This window comes from Opisthocomus hoazin, chromosome Z, assembly GCF_030867145.1.
Source record: "Opisthocomus hoazin isolate bOpiHoa1 chromosome Z, bOpiHoa1.hap1, whole genome shotgun sequence".
NCBI classification, from domain to species: domain Eukaryota; kingdom Metazoa; phylum Chordata; class Aves; order Opisthocomiformes; family Opisthocomidae; genus Opisthocomus; species Opisthocomus hoazin.
Window position 1 is genome coordinate 30,094,673 of NC_134454.1, and position 16,488 is coordinate 30,111,160.

General features: G+C 42.1%; 2 protein-coding genes across 5 annotated transcripts; both read right to left on the reverse strand.

Moving 5' to 3' along the window:
- Nucleotides 1-57: 57 nt before the first annotated feature.
- Nucleotides 58-12,287, reverse strand: CCDC125 (coiled-coil domain containing 125). Of its 3 annotated transcripts, none has more exons than XM_009934896.2 (11): nucleotides 11,828-12,287; nucleotides 10,266-10,324; nucleotides 8,837-8,923; nucleotides 7,870-7,947; nucleotides 7,065-7,150; nucleotides 4,902-4,984; nucleotides 3,905-4,020; nucleotides 3,283-3,390; nucleotides 2,191-2,362; nucleotides 703-836; nucleotides 58-580 (listed from the first exon to the last, which is right to left on the reverse strand). In XM_009934896.2, the coding sequence occupies exons 1-11, from the start codon at nucleotides 12,063-12,065 to the stop codon at nucleotides 272-274; spliced, it is 1,470 nt and encodes a 489-aa protein (XP_009933198.1). In that variant the 5' UTR covers nucleotides 12,066-12,287; the 3' UTR covers nucleotides 58-271. The 3 variants fall into 3 exon arrangements, with proteins under 3 accessions (XP_009933198.1, XP_075267791.1, XP_075267792.1); XM_075411676.1 differs by having other exon boundaries at nucleotides 10,266-10,360; XM_075411677.1 differs by lacking the exon at nucleotides 8,837-8,923 and having other exon boundaries at nucleotides 10,266-10,360.
- A 606-nt stretch (nucleotides 12,288-12,893) lies between these two features.
- AK6 (adenylate kinase 6) lies at nucleotides 12,894-16,466 on the reverse strand. Of its 2 annotated transcripts, none has more exons than XM_075410801.1 (5): nucleotides 16,360-16,466; nucleotides 15,662-15,754; nucleotides 15,260-15,318; nucleotides 14,181-14,326; nucleotides 12,894-14,015 (listed from the first exon to the last, which is right to left on the reverse strand). In XM_075410801.1, the coding sequence occupies exons 1-5, from the start codon at nucleotides 16,385-16,387 to the stop codon at nucleotides 13,826-13,828; spliced, it is 516 nt and encodes a 171-aa protein (XP_075266916.1). In that variant the 5' UTR covers nucleotides 16,388-16,466; the 3' UTR covers nucleotides 12,894-13,825. The 2 variants fall into 2 exon arrangements, with proteins under 2 accessions (XP_075266916.1, XP_075266917.1); XM_075410802.1 differs by lacking the exon at nucleotides 16,360-16,466 and adding an exon at nucleotides 16,021-16,350.
- Nucleotides 16,467-16,488: the final 22 nt, after the last annotated feature.

Below are 16,488 nucleotides of genomic sequence, written 5' to 3' on the forward strand. Positions count from 1 at the left end.
TTGACGTCGTCCCTCCCCGCACGCTCCCGCGACCCGCCTGCTCCGTCAGCGGGGGAGGGTCTCGCGCAGCGGAGAGCCGCGTCGCCGTGCGTGGGAGCGGCCGTCAGGTTAATTAAATGGGGCCGCTCCGCCGAAGTGACTGCGCTGCGACCGCCTCGTTAGGGACGGCTGATGTCACGGCGGTGCGGCCCCAGTGACGTCACCACGGGCATTTCCACCAGATCTTTCTTTCCCACAAACGGATTTATTCCGGCGGATGGCTATGCAGAGGTCACTGCCGCCCCGTCCCCTTTCCCGCGCGGCGCACGGCCTCGCTGGGCCAGGAGCGTGACTTCCGAAGCGTCTTCACTGGATTCTCCAACGTTTCTGCGCTGGGAGCTGCGGAGACACTGCGCTGAGAGCGACGGTTCCAGCAGCGGGCGTGTTCAGGGCCCGACGAGGCCGGGGCTGCGTCCCGACGACGCCCCAGCGCGCCGTTCCCTTGATCCTCTCCCAGAACGGCCTCTTTCGCCTCCATCGCTCGAGCTAGCATGTAACTGACCTTTCTCTGGTGAGCCAGAGCCTCCTCTTTGTCATTTACCTGTGTAGTTATTTAAAAGAGAAAGAAAGCCGTTGGTGAGCTAAGGAGGCAGAGCATGCCAATCGTCGGTGACATTTGCTCCCCTGCGGACCCAGCGACGAACGGTCTAACAACATGCTAACCAAATCGATCAGCATCTTCAGAACTTCGTGAGGGTTGTCTAGCTCTTCGACTTTCCTGCCATCCACGTCTGATGAGAGCAGGCCGGATAGCTTTTGTCCCAGGCTGTTCCTGTTCCCGGGTAACTTGACACGCCCTACGGAAAATAAAAGCCCGTGAACTCTGGAACTGCTCAGGAAGACAGAACGTACTTTGGGACAAAACAGGCCTGCGGAGAACTGGATTCTGCACGATCTCCTCTCAACAGGCAATGCAAGCTACAGCTTCTCCCATAACAGCAGATTGCTTGCATGCAGCACCACTCTTAGCATCAGTGAAAGGCTAAGGGGGCTTCCATCATATACATGGGCAAATGGAAAATAAAATACCTTTTGCTGTATGGAATATACACTCTGACACTCTAGTTAAACGATAATTCATGGTCATTTGTTTTTAAACGCTAGGTAGTCTGAAAAAAAAGATTCTTTGACATAACCTGTTTAAAAGTGTCTTAAGATTTCTAACAAGATTTAAGTACCTTGAAATTGTGAAACATGAAACTACGTCAGCATAGGGAACAGATATTCCAGATGTATGCTGTTTTAGTATTACATCCTGAGGGTGCTCAAGGACTCTGGAAGACCCACCAGACTTCTAAGCCTGGCACCTCCAGGTCAATGGCTAACATACGTATATCTTGAAGTGCCATTTCTAAATTCTGCTGTGTTTTGACCGTGACATAAGTACTTCTCTGTATCCTTTTTCTGAAAGAAGAATAAATAGAATTCTTACTCTTTTACAGAGGGTCTTGCAATTCACTTTGTAACATATTAAGTGTAAAGATAATAATAGTAATGTAGATGCACGTGCATAATAAAAAAATAAAAATGCTTTCCAAAACAGAAAAAAATCTGTTTAGTATTTCAGTGAAAGGTCAGGTTTTTTTTTTTTTTTAATTTTTTTTTTTTTCATTTCTCATCCTTCCCTAACTCTTATATAGAGCTCATTTGGAAAAAGCTTGGCACATTAAATTGTTGCTCACATCTAAAATAGCCAGGCTAAACTTGCCAGATTTTAGCTTTTTTGCACTGTTCTCACAATAAACCTCTTGGATATCCAGAATGTTATCGTCATCCTGTGTAACAGCTTATTTATTCTAGCATGTTTTTACTCAGATAATACAGTTCATGAATGTGTAATAAAAAAAGGTTACGTTAAAAGCCTAGACTGGTAGCTTCAATGTCCTACAGCAGTATTTATATATTCCACTTATACATAGACACCCTACATTACAGATGTGAAACTTCTGGTAGAAATTCAACTACATGACACATTATTTAACGTATTTAGAGTTTTGACATAACTTTGTTACTTTTTTCTTGACTTCTCATAAACCTCAGTCAGCAATGAAACCACAACCATATATTTAATACAAGAAAGTCTGCTTGTTCCACTTCTCAGCGAACTTCTTTTCTAGTCAACCATTACAGACACAGAGCATGCCCAATTACCATCGTCTTTCAGACGTCTCCAGTTCATAAACTTTGTTCCCTTCTTAATCTTTATCACTTCTGCAAGCCTCAGGGCTTGGTCCTTCCTCTGCATTAGCTGCTGCTCAAATGCAATTCTGAAGGCATCTGCCATTATATATGCTTCATCTTTACTCTTCTTCAGATTTTCAATCTGGTTTTAATTCAGAGAAAATTTAAAGTATATTAAGCAATTCGGAAGCAATAGCAGGTTTAAAAGGTGTATTAACAAACAGACTGAAGCCATGAACACAGACAACTTTTAAATAATCAATGAAGTAGTGGAAACCAAACAAAGGGCTTTCTTATCAGGTTAAGAAATAAATTTTGAAATGAGTATTGAAGCCTTTACCCTTCCTCTTCTACGCAATGCACACACCACCACCCATCTAGCCAGACAAGCTGCCAGTACAGCCTATTTATCTCCGCACATGCAAAAGAGCCTGAGGAGGGCATTAATGTCCCATGCCAGCTGGGCCAGGAGCAGAAGAAGCAAAAGAATGACATCTGTGTCACGAGGATGGTTACCGTAACTGCAGTCGAGTATAAATTAGAAGAAAAATTCTAAAACTATAGATTTTCACTAAATTAGCAAAGTTAAGAGCTTGAAAATCACATTATTGGTTGAAGTGTGATGTAAGTACATAGTTTTCAGCAAGATCAGCTTCCTGACCTAGCTGGGTGAGCAAGCTTGTGAGTGCTGGTGCCAGCGAGAGGGAAGGGTGGAATGCACTGCTAGGGAAGCAAGGAAAAGGGTCAGTGGTGGTCCACACTCACACTGGGTATACATTTATAAAGTGCTTAGGCTTACAGTGTTCTTTTTTCCTTTTTTTAGATTTAAAAACGTGTGGAAGGAAAAAGCAAGATAATTTTTTTTAACAGTAAAGCTGATCGATATCATAATTACAGTTTTATATCAGCGAAAGCCAGGGCATTACAAACAAACATTACATTATTTCTGAGAAGCATTCTTGTTTTAAGACACGTTAGTTTGTGTAAGCTGCAGTAGAGTGTTTTTGTGTTTTGAGCACAAGCAACCGTCTGCTTATTCATACCTAAGCCAAGCTGCATTACCTCTCGCTTGAGATGAAGAAGGTGCTTTCGAGTTACAGCTGCCATTTTAGCACAGGGACAAGGTTGCCCCCCAGAAGTATTGCAGGTGCAGGCTCCAAGAACTGCCAGCTTAAAATCCAGAACAAACCATCCGTTAAATATCTATCTGCATACACAATGCAATCCAAGATATGCCAGATGACTAGAAAAAAAACATCCTGAAACTACAAAGTGAGTGTACGGGTTACGGGGAACAAGCTACAAGAGATGTAGGCAAGATTTCTTTTGACTCACAACCACACACATGAAACGTATTTTTCTGCAAGATAACCTAAAGGCAAAAATTGTCAGCCTCTGTATGCCGCGCCCTGTAGACCTCATTAGAATTCTTTTTCCACTAAATGAAGTAAAGCAGTAGGCATAGGAGTTAAGAATTAGGATATGAGGAACTAAAAAATAAGCATGCTGGCTTATGAAAGACAGCCTGATGCTCCTGCTGTCTACGTCCAAGGGCATATTGTCATTACCTAAAAATGGGTCCAAAGAAACAGTTCAATAATCAGTAAGCAAAATTTATCTGTGTATTTTGAATATAATCATATCTTTGAGCCAGTGATTTTGAAAAACATGTAGTCATACTTACTTCAAGACCTGTAAAATCCATAATGCCACTTTTATTCAAGGACATGTTTTCCTGAACAACCTTCTGTTGTTTCACATCTAGCATTGCAAGAAATTCCAAACACTGCTGATTCAGGACTATGAAATAAAACAAGAAAAGTGATTACAAAGTCTGCTGCTCTGATTTCTTAGTTTCTGAGTTTAACTATATCCAAATGAAGCGGTTTTATAGTTCAAGCGTCAGGTTGGGAATATGATGAGACTGCGTAGACCTAGGAACTCAGATCCCAGTTGTCTGTCTTTCTGTGTTTTCCTAGAGATAATGACCCACTTGCAGAGATACCGTCACATGTATTACTCTGCCTCAGTACTAATGGCTTATCTCTTTGTACACTTACAGATACGGCAGCTGCATTTTTGAAATAGCACAGTATTGGGAAAATAATGATGTATGTCACCTATCTTGAAGCTTTTTGGAAACCAAAAATAAGGGAAAGGGGCTTGAGCCATCTGACCCAGCCATACACCTGCACAACCTGCAGTTTGAAAACCTCCACTAGAAAGCCAATATGCTGGATACCTCCACGTTTGTGCTACGGGAACCTTTATGTGGGCAGGTTGAAAGTGAGTGTCTCTGAAGCTGACTGCCATTGTGGCAATAGCATTCAGTGGCTCCCCTGGATGCTGTTGCCTCCTTCCAGGAGCACGGAGCCTCACCACTCAGGGTGTCACCATGCCAGTGAGAGAAGATGGGTGTACTTCTTTAACACCTCATCTACTCTTTCAGCTATCCATATTGGAATTTGCCTATCATTTCATGGGTTTTTTTCAGTTCAAATGACAATGTGAGAAGAAAAACAAACACAAATTGTCTGTTTAGAGAGGGTTTCTGCATATCCACTAATATTGGCTGGCAGTAACAAGAGACTTCTCCCGACAGAAAGCTTCCTTCCTGTCTAAATCCTGAATTATTTCTGATGATAACAGTATGTGAAGAGGAATAGCTGTTGGTGGCTTACTTGCATTTTCAGCTTTAAGAGTTTTAACTTCTTCAGTTCTCAGTTTCAATGCTTCCTTAAGAGCTGAATTTTCACAATATATCCTGCAGAAGGTAGAACAAGGCTCTATTATCTTTTAAAAAAATATTTTTAAATGGACAATCAAATGCAAAAAAGTTCAGCCTGGTAAAACACTGCATCTAATATTACTGCAAATTAAAATTAGGATTACTGAAAGAATTGAAGAAAAAAATCAAAACTGGAAAGACGTGAGCATTTGGTTTGACAAGATTTTATCCATGCAGCATTATACAAGCAGTTTCCTCACTTGTAAAATTTAATATGGAAAAAAATTGTAGAATTTTTCCGTAATATCTGTACCAATAATATGTACTATGTTGTTAGATCCAAATCTGTTAGGCAGGGGCCAATAAGCAACCTAAAACTACTTCTAACTCTCTGAAGAAAGTAGTGTGTGTAGGCTTGGTCTGACTGGCACAGAACCAAGGCTGAGAAAGCAGGCTATGCCAGGCTGGCTTCTGTGGAGTCCTTCCTGGTTATCCAGGCTGCAGGTGGCTCTGCAGGGAGCAAACCCAAGAATCTCTGTCCTCATACAAAGGTTTCTCTGCAATGCAGACAGTGTGCGCTTTTCAAACAGGCTTACCTTGTTTATGAAACCACAGCCTCACACAAACAATTTAAACACGTCCAAGTATGTTGAAGTGAGTGTTAAAAAAGAAAAAAAATATCATTCGCGTCTAAGTAGACTGTGTCAGCAACTTCAGAGTTTAACAAGAGGTCAGTTTAAGTACCATATTACCATTAGAAACTCAAAGAATTGTGACCCTCTGAAACACTTGCTAGAAAGATCTTACCTCCTTGAAAGGAAAAAAATTGTTATTGGACACGTGACAACATTACTCTGGTCTTAATTTTACAAGTAAACTTCCTGTAGTCTAAATACTGTTCTCAAGAATAGCTGTACTTTCAAGTGTTGCAACCTAAGAACATACAATATGCATCGATAATGCAGTTTTCCTTTAAATATTTAAACATTTCATTGTTGAATAGAAAAGTGGAAATCTAAAGTTCTAAACATTAAAGCAAAACAATTTGTCTGGTGCATCTCTTCAGCCGTCAGTAAATGCAGCACACTGTACAGCCACGATTTTGTTTAAATAGTAACCTGAATTATTTGACTGGAATAAACAATGGGAAATACACGTTCTTCTCATCCTGCTGTCTCAGGTATCAGAAAACCTTTTTGCAAGGCAGGCTGAGCTCCTGACTTGCAGTTTTCTGCAGCCACATCACTCGCTTTCAACAGTTAACACTAGTTTTGTTGCTCCAAACCACCTGGCTACACTGCCAGTCTCCTCAGTCAGCAAAGCCAAAGGGTTTTTCACGAGGTATCCGTTGACAAGTGTAACTAAGTTAACAGGTGAACAAGACACAATATCTTAACAAAATTCTTCTTACAAATGAATAGTTTGTAAACTTTCGGCTTATTTTTTTATGCTAAGTTTGAAAATTTTAAATTAAAACCACCACTGAAATAATTGTAACTCCAATGGGTAGACAGACTTCAGAGATATTTCTACATTTAAATAAGTGAGCCTGCTGGTCACATTTTTCAGTCTGTTACTGCATTATTAGTTTAGTGCCTCTGACATCTTCTGCTTGCCTAACCACACCTGCTGTCGTCCAGAGTAACTCTTATTTAAACAAAGAACCAGTTGATCAGCCTCTCCCAGAAGCATTCCATTTTACCTGTACATATGCTCATACCAACAATGCAAGAAAATAAAGCAATGATTAACCAGCAAATGGTATTTCCACATGCACGCACATATCATTATTTTCCGTGCCTCATTTACATTCAAAGTAAAGAAGGACAGTCTGGCTCCAGCTGGCTAACATAATAACGTAACAGGATAAAAATGAAAACTCGGCCTAGGAGAGCTAGCTTATATACACAATAAAGAATTGCGACTTAATAATTTTAGTAGTTTTAACTGAAAAATACAAATGTGACTAGCATGAAAATTAAATAAGTCTTCCCAAATCTGGAAGGGAACTAGCAAAACACTAAAAACCCATAACACCTGATGAAGCAAACTTGGAACACAAGAAAGATGACATACAGCATTCAGTGCAAAGTTATACACAGTGCAAGTCAAATACCTGTCATACTTTTCTGTCCACGTGTCTTCCATGTTCTTAAATCTATCCTGATCAAATTCAATTTCCCATTGCAAAATATTTATTTCCTGTGGAAACAAAGTAAACCTGCAGTAGTTCATTACAAGCCTTCCATCTGAAGGAAGGAGGAGAGCTGCTGGTGCAGAGTTTGGTACTGGCAGAGATCTAGGTGACCGATGATGGTGATAAGCTATGATATGGTTAAAAATACATTTGGTACCAGACACCAGTACGTTTCTGGAACACTGATCTGCGGATTCCAGACTGTGTTGCACAAACCAATGCTTGTCGTGGCTTATGACAACAACAAACCCACGCTGTCACATTTCCCTGTCCCCTTACTGTTTGTGAAGGCCACGCAGGAAGAGAAAAAAAGCATAAAACTCAGTTTAACAAGGTAGCTCAATGCCACCCTTCTCCTCATCTTCCCTATGACAATTGGGCACCCATTTTTTAGACTCGCTGGGAAGTTCCAGCTTAATAACTAAGAAATAGTGCAACTCATTACGAATGACTATGAATCTCACAACAAAGACCATCTGAAAGTAGAGAGCTCTAGTAACTTTCAGGTATTACTTGTACACACTATAGCATGACAATATTTAGATCGAAAAAGCGATACATTAATATTTTCCCTTTCTACTAAAAAACAGTAAGAATACTTTCAAAAACAACTGGAAATATTGGCAGATTTGCACTGATTTAAATAAACAGTCTGATAATCCCTTATTAATAGCAGTGGACTTCCATGTTTTTGCATAGGTGTGAAGGAAACATGCACCCTTACCTTTTCTAAAGTTCTCTTTTCTTCCTCAGTTTTCTGAAGCATTGCTTTCGTGTGACTAGTAGCTTTATTAAATACTGCCTGCAAAAAAAAGCCTAACTGTCAAAGGCTGTCATTAAGTTCACTTAATTTGGCTTTAGCCAAATTTTCAGTTTCACATCAAGACTAGTTCATATTCTTAGTTAAACAGGGGTGTGCAGAATTACAAAGACTAGCAACTTGCTTGTAAGTCCCAGTGGGTTCTAATTTCAAGTCACTAAATAGTGACGTTGCATAACAAACATGTGTTTCAATCGCATAATCTTTTCTATTGAAAAATGTAGTGTCATTTAAAATGAAAATCATGTCTTCTTTAGGGCTTGTCCACAAAATCAGCTCTTAAAAAAATTGCTTACAACATACTTACACTTTGATCCAGGTGTAACTAAGAACATCTGAGGGTAGAAGCTGCAAAACTATAAATGGATTATGCAAACAGGCTAAAAAACAGGAACTGATTTCAACATGATTCATTGTGATAGCGAATAAAAATATTACAAACTGTGAACAAAAGACTGACCTAGCATTTAATGGATACTGCCCTCTAAGACAACAGATGGAGTAGTCAACTGAAAATATCTGTGCTTTGCAGCAGAAGTTCAAGCACTGGCAAAATCTGTAATTTAAAGGACTGGAAAGAAGGCCTTATTCTGTAAGTTAAATAGCTAGATCTTCAAGGATCCTCAAAGACAAAATTATGAGAATTTGCTGCAACAGTAAAGTCTTCTTAAATAACTGCAGTGGTTCCATGTCGAAAAAGTAGTAAATCGTAGAAGCAGAGTCTGTAGACACTTGCAGACTCGATGCTTTAAATTGTAGCCCTGGGATGAACTTAAGGTCTGGGTGGTTTTGATGAGGAGTGGCAGGAAGATTTCCTCTGTTCTCTTTCCTTTACCACTAAGTACCTAAATGATTTCTGAACAACTCCTACCATGCTCTGCAGAATTCTGAGGGCTTCATCTTTTCCTTCAAGCTGTCTTTGTGATGCTTCAAGCTCAACTTTCAAAAGTTCAACTTCCTGAAGCAAAATAAAATAGGTACGCTGAGTAAAAGCCAAGGTAATCTGGCTAAAATGTGACTGTAACAGCAATGTAAATTTGCCTTCTTCAAAAAGCAAACATGATTCTTTTCTGACTAACAGCTGGCTTGTGATGAAGAAATGTTAACAGTGTATGTTAGCACAAAATCCTTAAAGAATACTTGTAATGATTATTCTTTCTGTTCTCTTCCAGTGTACTTGGAAAATAAGCCACTAAATACTGCAGTTCTTCCTTGCTAAAGAAGTTGTATAGACCAACGCAGGTCTGGAGCTTTAAAATAAGTAAGCAAAACAGAATAGCAGATATACATGCATGGAAATGCATGAAGCAGATACAAAATATAGTAAATATTACAAATATATACTAAAATATAAAAGCTACATTAATATATACTTGATAGTGCAGATATCATGTTAGGACTGTTAGATCAAAACCACTACTTGTCCAGAACAAAACAATAACCACAGCAAAACAGATCCCTGCTCTGGGTTCGTGCCAATCACATCTTTATGCAACATTTTCCCCTTCAGAAGAAAGCAGTTTTTCAGTTTCCAAATTGAAAAGAAAATATACTGCTTTGTATACTTATCTTTCCTTAACCCCCACGTAGGTCACTCAGTTGTTTTACCTGCAGTCATACAAACCTTTTTTCATAGTTCTTCCACTTCTGCTACTTCAGCAATTGCTACTGAAATTGTGCCGTGAGCAGCGGCAATTTATCAGTTTTGTCTAACTGAAAATGGGTAAGGTTCCTTGACATTTTAACTTGCTGTGCACTGAAGGTTCTTCATGCTAAGACAGTTTGAATATGACCTACCACGGGCTGTCCTGAGGTTAAACAACACAGTGCAGATGAAATGTATATTTTTACAGCTGAGATCACCCTGCTTTTTCTGCCTGGACTGATGCCAACACATCAACAAATTACAACCACAGTAAAACAACCTTTTAACAAAAACACAGTAAAAACCCAAAGACTGTTCTGGTTACACTGCAGATTTTTAGGCCCAAAGCTTAACAAAAAAAAGAAAACCTGATAGAAAAGGAGTACAATCCTTTTATTATTATCTACGTCTTTAAAAAACTTGGCCCCTCCCTCCCTCAAAATAAATTAAAAATCCAGAGCATAAACAGCATCTCACACTGTGATTTCCTGGCATAAAATGTAATGAGGCTTCCAACTACCGTGCTAATTTCAAGAACCTGAACCATCCAAGAGTCTGGACATGACAAGATCTTCAGCTAAACACTGTGCTTTACTTTGTTACATTAAAAGGAAATGCAGATTTCAAGCGCAGCACATTCAGCACCGTTACTAACCTCTAGAGCTTCCTGAAGCTGTTGCTTTAGTTCTTCATTTGACAGTTCAGTACTAGATTCTGTAGGATTGATAGCAGATACTAAACGATGAGATACTAAAATATTTACAAGAGAAAACATGAGAATTTGCTTTACCCTGCGAACAGGTAACATGCGGGGGTGAATTTTCATCTTTATTTTTTTCTTCGTGAGCTAATACATAGATTTAAGAGATACATAAATTATGAACTCAAACACATTTTTTCACAGTTAAAGAAGTGAAATGGAAAACAATATCAGTTGTAGAGAGACCTAAAATAAGTACAATTATTTTAGAATTTCCTTTAAAAAAGCCTCACAACAAACTTGCCATCTTGTTTTAAAAAATAATTTCATTTTTTAGATTCTTTTTAGATTGTAACTTTTCAACAGCCAAACTCAACACAACAGTAGCTAGCACTATTTAGAAGTAGGGGCAATTTTCACGAAGATCAAGTATGGTGGTGGAGTATCCAATATTCCTCTAAATAAGTGGTTACTACTGGTACTGTTTTCCTTAAACTAGGCATCGCAGGGATACATTGAGATGCAGCGTCCTGCTAAACCCAAGTCAAATTCATGTGGGCTTTAGTCGTGCTTTCATAGATATTGCTATGTGAAAGACCTAGATTTAAGACAAGCGTCATACAGAGACCATCAGAAGGACAGGGAAACCAATCGGAATTACGCTGCCCTGGTAACATCTCTATGACACTGCTGAAACCAAGAATAATTACATGGCTTAGCTTACTGCGGTGTGTAGAGAGGATAGGGGGGAGTTGTTCGGATGGAGAGAAATAAGCAAGTTATGTGGAAATATTTTAGTCAAAATACTAACAATGGCTAAAATTGTAAGGCAAAGCAGCTGAAGTGTAATGAACAGCACTGCCTTTATCTGATTTTATTCACAGCAGTGCTGTCTTCACAAAAAACCTGAAGGCCAGCGCTGGGAGGACAAAGATACGCAGGCTCCAAGCACAACTGCTTAACCTCAAAACTATGCCAATTCACAAATTTCAGCTAAATAGCAACAAGGTTTTGAAGATTTACCCATAAGCTTTAGATTCAGTCTCTGGGAAGAAACACTTAAAAAACCCAGGAACCCAAGCAATTCCATTCCATTTCGTCTACATATTTAGAGAAAAACAGCGCTGTCTCCCACCACAGGATGCTCATTGCTAAATCTCACTTTCAAATGAAAAAGTAAACACTTGTAAAAATGGTCATTTTACAGTAAGAACGGCCACAGCCTCATTCACTGAAAAGCGATCCTGCTGTTTCAGGAGCATGTAGGAACAGAGACTGCTCTGCTGCCTCCACGACGCCGAGCATCAACTTTTGCACCCCGGCAGCAGACTCTGAGGCTGCACCAACCTCCCAGCTAAGCTGGATCCCGGGAGCCACGCCACGTGCACTCGCTTGTTGGAATCCTTCTTCACAGGGCTTTGGAAAACAGTCTGAATTAAACCCGACGACACCTTGTGAAGCAGCTCAACTGATCGGTTTTGCTAACAGACATTTTTTAACTTCTAAATTGCTCTTACCACAGCTGTTCTGTCGTGTGGAACTAGTAGCAGGCTTTTTAGATGTTCCATCGTAAAAACTGCTGCGTTTTGAACTGGGAAGAGCTGCAGCATCACCGTCTTCCTTTCCAGATCCCCTCCTCGATCTCAGTAAACACGAGTTTTGTGAATTTTCGCCTGCATACACAGCTACAGGTCTTCTCCCAAGCCCATTTCCCAAGTCTCCACACGTCATGTCGTCCTCTTCTGCTTCCTCCATCTTCTCCTCCTGCGTTGTTCGGGGTTTTTTTTTTACCCGAGGGCACTTCACTTACCGGCAATGTGGACTGCCTTCCCCAAAGCAAACGGGCGTTTTAGCTAGAAAAACAGGCAAACCCGGTAATTACAGCAGCAAAACAACACTAAAGGGAAAGAGGCGGAGCTGTAGGTGCGTGGCCGCTCCCAGTGCCGGGTTCGCTCTGCCGGAACGTATCGCTGCGGCCCCGCGGCGGGACGCGACAGTCGTGTCACCTCTCGTCGCGCGTGGGGGCCCACGGGTGACCCCCGACACCCCCTCAACCTGGCCCGACAGCTCCCCCAGAGGGTGCTCGCTGCGCGCTTCGTCCTCCCATGTTTGTTGGGGTTTTTGTGGTCTTTTTTTTTTTTTTTTTTTTTTTTTTTTTGAGGTCTGCGTTCCACCAATAGCCCCCTCCCCAGCTGCGGCAGCGTTCCCAAAAACCCCGAGCAGCTTTGGCCAACGTTGTGTTCTGCTCCACAAGACGTGGTTTTTCCACCGCGTCCTCAACAACCGGCGTTGTCTGCACGCTCCCACGCCGGAGATCGCCCTCTGCCCCCTTTCCAGCCCCAGGAATAACCCTGAAAGCGGCTGTTCGTGAGTAACATGTCTGTGCGTGCGCTTCCACAGCATTCGGTCCCAACTGTGCAAAGGCAACTGCAGGTTTCTCGCCATTTTGCTTTATACAAGCGTCAAATCGCTGGCGCAGTGTTTCCCTGTAAATCTCTCAAAAAGTCTATACCAATTTGCAATAAAAAAAAGAATCGTAAGTACGTAACCATAATACTCTTTACAAGAGAAATTGTCAGGCAAACAAGACTTTTACTACTCAGACTCACGTCTATAAAAAGTTCATTAGCAAGCACGTTCAACAGAATCTTTCACAAGCCTTTACAAGCCACCTTTTCAGCCAAGAAAAGTTATTTCCACATTTTCCAGCCATGCTTTCCTGGGACCAAGGCTTTACAAGCCACTAGAACAGACAGCTGCCAGTATTTTAAGTGTAAACATGTTTTGGATAGCTGCAGGTTCGTTACCTTGCCAAATGATACATTTCCTTGATAAAGTTACAGGGATAAATTCATTTGGATGGGTGATGGAGAATACTGAGAGAAAAAGGAGAAAAATACCTCATTAACACCCCACACCAGTGCAGATACAGCTGATGTTCCCTTACACCTTAAGTAATTCACAAAATTCTCTGTAGTAATTCCAAAACATGTCTCTTACCACGTCACTTCTCTTTCTTCCAAAACAAAACACCCTCACTGCATCAGACTCCACATGTTCAAGGATATAGCGGAGTACAGTAGTTTTTAGCCTACAAATTATTCAGAAACAGACTAATTCCCTTTCAGGACACTGATTTACCCTTTAGAAATCAAAAGCTCCTGAGCTGCCATCAGTTATCAGGATTTTACAGTCTACTTGCGCGGAAGGTTTGGTTTTACTTGTGAGCTCAAAAAAATTCTGAAGTATTGAACCTAGTTCCTGCTGCTAAGGGCAACGGTGTGATTTTCATCCTTTCATCCACTGCTGAATTTTCACTTGTGTCAGCTCTCCAGCGTGCCTCTCCCAGAGGCTGCTCCACAGCCTTACAGCCTGGCTATTCTGAACCTTCCTCTACTCCCCAACCACACCACATTACAATAAAATGAATTTTAATTTTTCATACAAGAACTAGGAATGTCATTTATTAGACCCTCCCAGGAAGCGATCCAGCAGAGTTACTGTTTCACCAAATATCAATTGTTGTCCTCCATCCATTGCTCAATCCATTGCATAATCTGATCCAAATTTCTCTCTAGGTCTTCTGGAGTGTTGCTGGGTAACTGGTGCACAATTTCCTCTCTATATGATGACATAGCTTCCTCATAAAGTGTCTGAAAAATTTCACACTGAATGTTGTCTTGCAGCTTTTTGCCTTTGTAGCCCCTAGAAAGCAAGAACGATACTGAAAGACAGTCTTAGATAGGCAGAGGACTATGAAGTTATTTTTATTTATTATTATTATTTACATTTTATTTATTTATACCCTAGAAAAATCTCCTGTGAGGTCACACAACAGTACTTTACTCCTTATTTACTACACTGACATACCTGCTTTCAAGTCTGTCATACAGAAATGAATTTTCCGTACGAAGTACAAATACTATATGAAACCACCGTTCAGGGAAAAAATCACAGCCATGATAATCGACAATAACTCCACCCTCACTCATTTTATCTTCCAGTTCATCAATTACCTACAAAAGAAACAAAGACAGGCAAGTTTATCTGAAATTGCAGAAAGTCAAAACACAGAACTGGGAGGAGTGGTGGATACACTGGAAGGCTGTGCTGCCATCCAGTGAGACCTGGACAGGCTGGAGAGTTGGGTGTAGAAGAACCTGATGAAGTTCAACAAGGGGAAGTGCAGGGTCCTGCACTTGGGGAGGAACAACCCCATGCACCAGTACAGGCTTGGGGCGGGCCTGCTGGAGAGCAGCTCTGCGGAGAGGAACCTAGGACTGCTGCGGGACAAGCTGACCATGACCAGCAGTGTGCCCTTTTTGTGAAGAAGGCCAATGGGATCCTGGGTCACATTAGGAAGAGTGTGGCCAGTAGGTCGAGGGAGGTTCTCGTCCCCCTCTACTCTGCCCTAGTGAGGCCCCATCTGGAGTACTCCGTCCAGTTCTGGCCTCCCCAGTTCAAGAAAGATGAGGAGCTACTGGAGAGAGTCCAGCGGAGGGCTATGAGGATGATGAGGGGACTGGAACATCTCTCCTACGAGGAGAGGCTGAGGGAGCTGGGCTTGTTCAGCCTGAAGAAGACTGCGAGGGGACCTTATAAATGCCTATAAATATCCTAGGGGTGGGTGTCAGGAGGATGGGGCCAAACTCTTTTCAGTGGTGCCCAGTGACAGGACAAGGGGCAATGGGCACAAACTGAAGCACAGGAAGTTCCGTCTGAACATGAGGAAGAACTTCTTCCCTCTGAGGGTGACGGAGCACTGGAACAGGCTGCCCAGGGAGGTTGTAGAGTCTCCTTCTCTGGAGATATTCAAGACCCGCCTGGACGCAGTCCTGTGCAGCCTGCTGTAGGTGACCCTGCTTCGGCAGGGGGGTTGGACTAGATGACCCACAGAGGTCCCTTCCAACCCCTATCATTCTGTGATTCTGTTTTGAAGTTGGACTTACCCTGTCTTCATCCAAAATCGGACAACCGTATTCCTCATCAAAACCTTCATACAGTTCTCCTGCAGAAAAAAAATTTGTGGACATTTGTGAAGTAGTAGTAAGATAGATATTATTTGTATTGTTGTGTTTATTCCAGGAGAATGCAAACAAAAGACAGTGTTCAGAGCAAGGAAGGCTTTGCTCACAAATACATAGAAGAATAAGTTTGTTGTTTACTCCTGAATGCAGAGTATGCTACGGCTACATAAACGCTTTTCTAATTCATGCCACCAAAAACACCACTGTTAAAGCAAATTCATTGCCTTTCCCCTTCATATAGAATACTTGTGCTAGAAGCACGTTGTTACACAAAGCAAAAATACCTGAAGTACTGTGATGGACTACTTTCTTCGTACGGCCTACCTTCCTTTGCCATGTCACCCACGTTGATGTAGGTCATCCCGGCTCTTGACGCGAGTTCTTTTCCGAGAGTGGTTTTCCCAACGCCCGGAGTACCTAAAGACAAAAATCCACATGAAACGGCAAGAGGGCAGCACGTGAGCCCGCTTCAAATAACCTTCTAAAGAGTCAGCAAGGAAACATCTGTCAGTCAAATAGTTTGCTTAAGAAAAAAAAAGGGGGCAAAAAAGCAACAGGACAAGGAGTAACAAATAAAAGCAATGTCTAGAGATTAAAAAAGGAAAAAAACCCCCACAAGTATTACGAGAACTGTCTCTTTCAGCAGCAGCACTATTCCAGCCGGGACAATACAGAAGTCCAACCTGCTTCACTTAAAAGCCCAAACCAACACGGAGAAGCGCCAGGTTTTCAAGCAGAGAAGCCCGGCAACGCCTCCCCAGGCACGGCTGGGAACTCCAAATCGCCTCAAATGGCCTCAAACTGCCTCAAATGTCCTCAAACTGCCTCAAATGGCCTCAAACTGCCTCAAATGCCTCAAACTGCCTCAAATGGCCTCAAACTGCCCCCAGATGGCCTCAAACTGCCCCCAGATGGCCTCAAACTGCCCCAAATCGCCCCCGCGCTGCGAACAGGCTGCGGCCTTCTCACGCAGGCCCAGCCGCAGCCCCGCCGCGGCCCTCCCGCCCGGAGCCGGCCGCTACCGGTGAGCAGCACGTTGGGCCGCCTCATGCCGCCGCTCCGCCGCCGCTCGTCGCCTAGGAGACACGTGTACGCGGGGGGGTCCTCCGAGGCGCACGCTCACGCGATGGCGTCACCCGCGGCGCGGTCGA

Bases quoted from the DNA above. Each gene is read 5' to 3' on its own strand.
- CCDC125 (XM_075411676.1), bottom strand. From the start codon at position 12,065: ATGGAGGAAGCAGAAGAGGACGACATGACGTGTGGAGACTTGGGAAAT. The intron at 10,361-11,827 runs GTAAGAGCAATT...TAAATATTTTAG, and splicing joins CACACGACAGAACAGCTGTG to TATCTCATCGTTTAGTATCT. The intron at 2,363-3,282 runs GTAATGCAGCTT...AATTAAAACCAG, and splicing joins TTCTTCATCTCAAGCGAGAG to ATTGAAAATCTGAAGAAGAG.
- AK6 (XM_075410801.1), bottom strand. From the start codon at position 16,387: ATGAGGCGGCCCAACGTGCTGCTCACCG. The intron at 15,755-16,359 runs GTAGCGGCCGGC...TTTTGTCTTTAG, and splicing joins GCCCAACGTGCTGCTCACCG to GTACTCCGGGCGTTGGGAAA. The intron at 15,319-15,661 runs GTAGGCCGTACG...TTTTTTCTGCAG, and splicing joins GGGTGACATGGCAAAGGAAG to GAGAACTGTATGAAGGTTTT.